This window comes from Gossypium arboreum, chromosome 5 (assembly GCF_025698485.1).
Source record: "Gossypium arboreum isolate Shixiya-1 chromosome 5, ASM2569848v2, whole genome shotgun sequence".
Taxonomy (NCBI): Eukaryota; Viridiplantae; Streptophyta; class Magnoliopsida; order Malvales; family Malvaceae; genus Gossypium; species Gossypium arboreum.
In genome coordinates, this window is record NC_069074.1 from 32551841 (window position 1) to 32560301 (window position 8461).

Here is an 8461-nt window from a genome sequence, read left to right on the forward strand (position 1 = left end):
ATATATACAACTGACTCATACAATGTATGAGAATACAAACTAATATATACCATAGCAATACGAGATTAAAAAGGAAACAGTTTCTATATGGCATAGCTTATAAACTACCATTTGTCACGACAATAATTTGGCACATGTAAATATTGACTATATTTAAAAATAATAATTAAAGGTAAATCTTTTATAAAAATATGGCGGAAAAAATTCCATCTATTTTGTTAATATCTCTAGCATTATATATATAAAAAAATATTATATTTAGTATAAATTTTATTGCAAGAGTAAAATTCCAAATTACGCTTATAATTTAATTTTATTTGATATAAAGTAAAATGGAAACCATATAATTTTTAATAATTATAATAATACGAGATAACATAACATTAATATTATATGTTGCTTACTTAAAAAGCCATACATGTTTTATTTAATTCATTGGTTAATTTTAAAAATATTTACATTTATTGTTTACAATATCATAACTATATATTATTATACGTTATATTTTTGTTGAATAAAATCAACAATTTTCATATGAATACTAGATTATGTATATATAAATTTTTTTAAAAATTATTAATTAATTTAATGCACACAAACAACCCGAAAATCTAAATTAATGTAAAACTAAAATTTTTACATCATTTTCTAGCCCTTCATCACAATTAAATCTACGATTAAGATTAAACCATTATTCTAATTAAAAACATGCCCTTTTATTTTTACATTTACAAAACAAAAATTTCTCACTAACTTCCACCAAAATTTTATATTCACTATTCCTAGTATTTGTTGTTTTATATAATACTTAAAACTATTTATAACTGTTCCTCAACCTTTAAATAAGATAATAATACACTTGAGCATATTTAAACTCAAGTCTTTTTATATTGACAAGAATATTAATACTAACTGAGTTAACTCAATCGGCTAGAGAAGTCCATCTTTAAATATCTATTTATCTACTTTTACCATCTTATTTAATCCATATGAGAATTTAATTTTACTTTTTACAAATTTTTAAATTTTCATATTTTATTCAATTTAATCCCCAAATCGAAATAATCATATCTTTCACATTTAAGTCACATTTTACAATCCGATTTCAGTAACATCCTTTTAAAGCCCTCTAATATCTATAATTGCAGAAAATTTATGTCAATTTTGAAATATTTACACTTTAGTCCTTGTGTTCAAAACTAATAATTTTAACTTTACAAATTAATCTTTTTATCATAACTAAGCTCAAAATCTATCAATTTAGTACCAAAAGCTTCAAGATTCAATAAGGGTAACATTTAAATCTTTAATTTTTTTTTTGTAAAATAGTACTCGAATTAACTAAATGAAGCTACAACGATCTCAAAAACATAAATTTTATTAAAAACGGACTTCAAAATTACTTACATAGAAGGGCTGAACTTTCGAAAGTTTTTGAAGCTTCTAACTTTCTTCAATGGAGGAAAAATCGGTGGAGAACGTGAAAATGAAGTCCTTCTCTTTCCTTTCACTTTTGTTTTCTTTTATCAATATATTAAATTTCATTATCTTAACTTAAAACAAAGCTAAAATTTTATTCCAACCGTCCACAATAATAAAAAGTGGTATAATTTCCACTTAAATCCTTGAATAATTACTCTTTAAACCTTTTAATTAAAAAAATCAATAACGAATAATTTTACAATTTAGTCCTTATACCTTAATTACTAACTATTTAATAAAATTACTAGACCAAAATTCAATATAATTCTATAGTAGACTCGTAATATTATATAATAATATTTGCAAACTCAATTGTCAAAAAATGGGGTTCTAAAACGACCTTTTTTAGCATCATTAAAAACGGGTGTTACAACACTAATACTAATTGGATTCTACGTATAATGAATGGAACACTAAAACACAAAAATAATAGTGAGACTTACATAATTTAAGTGAGTACAACATTACTAGTTGCTTTTTTTTTGTAATTACAATATTGGGAAAGGGAAAAAAGAAGGGGTTGACAAGATTTGAATAAGTGTCATTTAAATGTTAAACAGGACATCTAACCGCTACTTCAAATACATTACTAGTTCTAGAAATTAGATTCTAATGCTGATATATAATAAATTAGTAATATTTGATCTATATGTACAAGAAACATTTACTATATTATTCAAAAGAAGTGCTATATAAATATCTACTAATATTGTATATAAAAAATACTTTTTGTTTATGTATTATATAATTTTTAAAATAAATATTTACAAAATGTTAATTATTAAAGTGCAATATATATGTAGAAAAAACATTGTTTTTATTTTTAAATCAATTCAAAATACTTTTTAAGTTTTAAAAACTTGATTGTTTCTAATTTTATTTTAAAATGAATAAAAAAAGCTATATGAGGCTTTGACATATTTGGTAAAGATCAATGCCTCAATTTTTGAAGGTTTGGGTTTGAGTTTCACCATCTATATTTGTGATGTATATATGTCTTACATGGTTTTTGTTCAATTCCTTTTCAAATATTGTCCGACTTTGTATGATTTTTCATTCACTATGCATTGTATTAATCGATTCTACATATCATTATAGTTAGTTGAACTTTTAATTATACTATCTTGTATTAGTGAAACTTTCAAATAAAAATAAAAAGTGCTACATAAATATCTACTTAAAATTGTTTAAAAAAATTCTTTCACAATTTGTATTTTCATATTTTTATATAATCTTTAAATAAAATAATTAAAATTGAAGGATCAAGCATGTGTTCAATAGCATTAAATACAATTTGTTACCACTCCATTTAAGTAAATCTTAAAAGAAAATATTTTATGTTTGAAATATTTCCTTTCACACACATCATAGATATGACAAAATCTAGTTATTATTTAAATCACTAATTAAACTACTGAATACTAACTCGATTGGAGAAATTATTAAACTACTCTTTTTAAAATAAGTTATATTCTTATCATGGTGTTTTTGTCTTGTTTACATTTTAAATAATACCAATAAAACTACAATTGATGAGATTTGAACAGGTGCAATTAATATACACAAAACCTCAACTTTATCACTACAATAAGAGCTTGATTTTTATTATTTTTGTACATTTTAATATTATTACACAAAAGTTTCACCTAGAGTTATCTAGGGACCGGTTCGGTTCGGGTTAGGCCTAGTAAATATTTTAGGCATGGACTCGGCCCAGCCCAAAAAATGTGCATAAAATTTTGCCCATGTCCGACTACCAGTATTAAAAATTTTATATTATTTTTTATATAAAAGGTAAAATATAATACATCAAATACACTAAAAATATTAAAATAAATATTTCTTAATAAATGGGAAAATTTTTTAAAAATACTTAAAAGACATTAAGATAAGTGCAATTTAGCAAGCAAATGCCTCTAAAACAGTAGTAATATAATAATGAAATGATAGCAAAACAATAAAAATAATAGTGGCAAAATAGTAAAAAAAAAGCAGTAGTTTTTTTTAGGCAAATTCAAGCGAAGTCCAAGCAATAAAAATCTTATCTGAAGCTCGACCCATTTAAAAAACGAGCATAATTTTTTGGCCAAACCCATTTTTTAAGTCTATATTTTTGCCTAAACCCTTTCACTTTTCGAGCGGGCCTTCGCGCTAGACCAGGGCAAATCTAGTTTCACCTACATTATTAGTATATTGATAATCTCATTGCTTAAGTTTATGTCACCAGTCAATATTCTTTATAACAATATAACATTTTAACATTTTGAAATCATGTTAAATGATGCTACCTAACATGATAACATTTTAATATGCTATATAAAAAAAATTGCAATATGAACTAAAAAGCAATTGGAGTATATTTTTAATCACATATATTTACTTATTTAATTTTATTTTTAGTCACAATTTAAAATTAAACTAATTTATTTTACTATAATTTCGTAAGTATTGCATTCGCATATATGTTATTATTTGTGTCAAACAATATGTTCCATTATTTATTAAATATTATTTTTAAATATATACTTGTATTCTAAATACGTGTACACCCACGGTAGACTTACTAGTAATATCTATATTTATTGTAAAGCCCTTGCTAAGTTTATGCCATAGGTTAATCGGATACCAATTTAGTTCGGAAAAGATAAAAATATCCTCATTTGACAAAATAAATTATATTATTTTGAGGTTGTATTTGTCATTTTATACATTTATATAGAAGAATAGAAAAATAAACATAGAGTAACTTTAAACTCATGTCTTTTAGTTTTCACAATTATAGTTTACAGTTGAACTAAAAACTTCATTTATTATTTATACTAAATTTTTATAAATATGTTTACTACGTAATTTTATTCTTCGCTCACATCATAAATGTTTCGTAATTTTTTTACATTATTGATGTATTAAATTTCTTTGGCAGTAATTTTTAGTTGATCGGAGTTCATTGTCAAGTAGATTGATAATGGTAGGTTCATATTTAATTTTTAGTAAATTTGATCGATGTGATGTGAATTTGATTTATTTTTAAATTTTTAGTATTGCAAATACTGCGGATTTATCTTTCTATTTTTTGGGGATTATTTAGTAAACATGATATTTATATTGGTTTATATTCCAATAGTAATGACTTAAAATTATATGGATAAAATGGAAATGAAATGTGAAATACACCAAAAGGAGTATGAGGTTGAGAACAAAAAGGAGATACAGATAAAGTGATAGTGTTATTTGAGTAACAATTATGTTTTTTTCCATCACAATATAATAAACTTAATAATAGAGGAGGAATGAGAATAATAATTAGGATTAAGAATATAATTAATAGTAAAGTAATAATAAAGTAAAGTTTAATTTGTAAGCAAAATCAAAATTAAAGACAAGGTTGTGTTTGTCGAGACTTGATTTTTATTGTTTACATAGATTTGTCTGGAAATACAAAGAAAACACTTCAAACAAAACAGCGTTTCAGAGTCAAACATGTCCAAAGCACTCTCAAACAAATAAATTAAACCCCCCCAAAGAAATTCCCTTTTTGAAACTCAAAAAGTAGTACTTTCAACAAAGCTTCTATCTCTCTCACACAGTTTACTCCGCTCCTCTTCTCCTTTTCGTGCTCTTCGCCTTTCCCAACAGGTAATCCCCCCCCCCCCCTTTTCTTTCTTCCTTCCTTTTGGTTTTTCTTTTTCCTTTTCTTTGTATTCAAGACAGAACCCCAGATCTATTTGTCTTTATTATTTTTCCCTTTCTCATGTTGATTCTTTCGTCTTCCTTTTTTTTTTTTTGAAATTTTGCATAACAAAGTCAAAGATGGTGAGAAATGAAATGGGTATCCCTAAAAAGCTTGATTTCTGTGTTATTTTTGTTTCACTTAGGACATTGTTGTTATGCATGAACAAGGATGGAGAAGAATGATATGGGTATTTGCCGGTTTTGGTGGTCTTTTGAGATGGGATTTGTTATATTAGGCTTTTGGGTTATGTTAGTTTATCAATGCCGGGTTCGGGTTTAGGGTTTGAAGAGCTTTGAATGTATGCATTTATTCTTGAAATCTGATCATTCCAGTACTGACAAGTAGTGACTTATTTACTTTTGGTTCCGTGTATCTTGTTGGACTGAAGTGAGTTTATATGGATGGCCAGGTCTAATTTCAGGTTCTAATTTTCGGAGTTGGCTGGTGAAACTTCAAGCTGCATCTGCGGTGGGTTTCAGGTGGAATTTAGGACTGATATAGTTGTTTTCGTAGAGTTTTCTTTTCTTTTTTTTTTTTTTCCAGAATTTGTGAAAATAAAGTGGCTGAAGTAAGAGCAACTATATGGGAATTCAGACAATGGGGTCCCAAGGTGACGGTGGTAGTAATGGCAAACAGTTGCAATGTCAGCCGATAACGCGGCAAAATTCGATGTATAGTCTCACGCTGGATGAGGTCCAAAATCAATTGGGTGACTTGGGAAAACCTCTAAATAGCATGAACCTAGACGAGCTTCTCAAGAATGTATGGACCTTGGAGGCCAACCAGACCTTGGGTACGGAAACTGAAGGAACTGCGGTGACCAATCAAACCTCTCTGCAACGTCAGGCGAGTTTGTCATTAACTAGTGCTTTGAGCAAGAAGACAGTTGATGAGGTTTGGAAAGATATTCAACAGAATAAAATCGATGGGGAAAAGAAATCTAGAGAAAGGCAGCCTACCCTTGGAGAAATGACATTGGAGGATTTTCTTGTGAAAGCCGGAGTTGTCGACGAAGCTTCTAATGATGAAAATGCCAGACCTATTGCTGGGGTCGATCTTAGTGTTGCACCGCAGTTTGCACAACAAGGTCAGTGGATGCAGTACCCGCAGCAACCACAATATCATCATCCACAACAAAGTATAATGGGGGTTTATATGCCAGGCCAACCTATGCCACAGCCTTTAGCCATAGGGACTACTGGTGTAATGGATGTCTCTTACCCGGAAAACCAGTTGGCATTGCCTTCGCCTTTGATGGGGACATTATCGGATACTCAGACATCTGGAAGGAAAAGAGGTGCCCATGAGGACATAGTTGAAAAAACTGTTGAAAGGAGACAGAAAAGGATGATAAAGAACAGGGAATCTGCAGCACGTTCACGAGCTAGGAAGCAGGTCAAATTTCATCTGTTCTATCTCTCTCAACTTAACAATCACCTTGTTCCATTTTGTATCTCTTTTTTTTTTCTTGAAATGTTTTTTGATCTCATTTTCTGAATTATTGAGTGAACCTTAAATGTATTTATAAACAGGCTTATACTAATGAACTGGAGAACAAAGTCTCACGTTTAGAAGAGGAAAACGAAAGGCTGAGGAAACAGAAGGTTAGTTCTGCCTTATGACCCATTTACATTCGATTCATAGATCTCAAAACATTTTATTTTTAAAGTATAATAGCTTCATTTATTTCAACTTGTTCTTTTGTCAAAATTAGTGTTTTTGTGTATTTACTCATGTCTTTATTTTGATGACCTGTATGCAGTATGTCCATATATTCTATATAAAATTGTCATATTTCATTGAACCATTTTATTGCATTCAGTACTTTCGTGTCCATGCCTCTTGCAAATATGTACGTAACATTTTGAACTTAAAATATGGCCAATGGTTGCTTTAATGCCACGATTTTCAATTTTCCATGACTGATGGATGATAATTTAATACTCCAACAGCTTAGAGAATTGAGCCCTTTTATTCGTATATGATACCAGTTGTATCAAATCACATGATTTGCAGCTGTTCCTTGTTTAAATAGATCATACTGTCTCCTTGTGTTGCTCCTAACATAACCTAAATGTAACAAAATATTCCAGTTAAATCACTAAAAGCCTTCTTTTATCATATATTACCTTGCATGGCAACTACAGAGTCTACTCATTCGCCAACACTCCCATTTAAGTCCCAAAATGATAATTGAGACAAATTGTGGGCTATACTGGTAGACACTATTACCATAAGTTGCTTGAGGATGAACTGTTTCTTAACAAAGTAGCTAGAGAGATGCTTAGATGAGTTTTACCAGAAGATCAGTAAATGCATCTGCAGGATAGTTTTAGCGTATTGTAGAATATAAACATTTACCGTAAGAAAGAAATTTTGGACTATAAAATTGTCTATGGTAGTTGTTCAAGATTTTGCCGGTTGGGTAGCTTTATTTCTTTCTTTGTTCTGTATGCAAAGTTGTGTCCGGAAGTTTGATGACTCTAAAATGAATTTTTGTTTGGTTTTAGTCCTCTCGGTTACACTGTTGTCAATGTGATCAATATAGATCACAATATGGAACCGTCATTGATATGATTCGTACCCTCTACCATGCTCAGCCGAACCTGCATGAACAGTTAATACTCTTGTATCAGTTACTTAACATTTCCTGACCTTTACCTTAATGGACCCCGAATCTCTCATCATCTTTTTATGCCTTGGTGCTTATGAATAAAATTCGTTTTCATTCTTGGTTTCTGAATTTGTATTCTTAGGAGCTCGATAAGATGCTGCCATCTGCACCACCGCCCGAGCCAAAATATCAGCTTCGTAGAACATCATCGGCCCCATTCTAACAATTCCCGCAGTGGGTAATGTGGAAGTTATTGCATATACAAACCAGCTGCTGGCTTCTGTTTCTAAGTTACAGTTGAGGCATAAGTTAAAAAACCGAGCACCACAATCTGCAATGCATCGTCCGGAGGCTGTCATTGTTTCATACACCGTTGATGGGCTTCTGTTTCTAAGTTACAGTTGAGGCATAAGTTAAAAAACCGAGCACCGCAATCTGCAATGCATCGTCCGGAGGCTGTCATTGTTCCAGACACCGTTGATGGCTGATTCCAACTTGTAAGAGTTTACCTTTTTTTTTTTTTTGGTCTTGTATCTACTTTTTTGACTATGAAAATCAATTCAAACTGGCAATTTCATGTTTCCTTTGCTTACTGTCTCTAACCATTAAAGTTGGTAAGGTTTGTCCCCAAA

General features: G+C 29.6%; 1 protein-coding gene across 2 annotated transcripts; it reads left to right on the top strand.

Moving 5' to 3' along the window:
* The first annotated feature begins 4884 nt into the window (after window positions 1-4884).
* Window positions 4885-8461, top strand: LOC108450190 (ABSCISIC ACID-INSENSITIVE 5-like protein 2). 2 transcript variants are annotated; one of them, XM_017747705.2, is made up of 5 exons: window positions 4886-5118; window positions 5625-5694; window positions 5810-6610; window positions 6748-6819; window positions 7972-8461. In XM_017747705.2, the coding sequence occupies exons 3-5, from the start codon at window positions 5813-5815 to the stop codon at window positions 8050-8052; spliced, it is 951 nt and encodes a 316-aa protein (XP_017603194.1). In that variant the 5' UTR covers window positions 4886-5118; window positions 5625-5694; window positions 5810-5812; the 3' UTR covers window positions 8053-8461. The 2 variants fall into 2 exon arrangements, with proteins under 2 accessions (XP_017603193.1, XP_017603194.1); XM_017747704.2 differs by having other exon boundaries at window positions 4885-5118; window positions 5625-6610.

Bases quoted from the DNA above. Each gene is read 5' to 3' on its own strand.
- LOC108450190 (XM_017747704.2), top strand. From the start codon at position 5,798: ATGGGAATTCAGACAATGGGGTCCCAAGGTGACGGTGGTAGTAATGGC. The intron at 6,611-6,747 runs GTCAAATTTCAT...ATTTATAAACAG, and splicing joins GTTCACGAGCTAGGAAGCAG to GCTTATACTAATGAACTGGA. The intron at 6,820-7,971 runs GTTAGTTCTGCC...TTGTATTCTTAG, and splicing joins AAAGGCTGAGGAAACAGAAG to GAGCTCGATAAGATGCTGCC.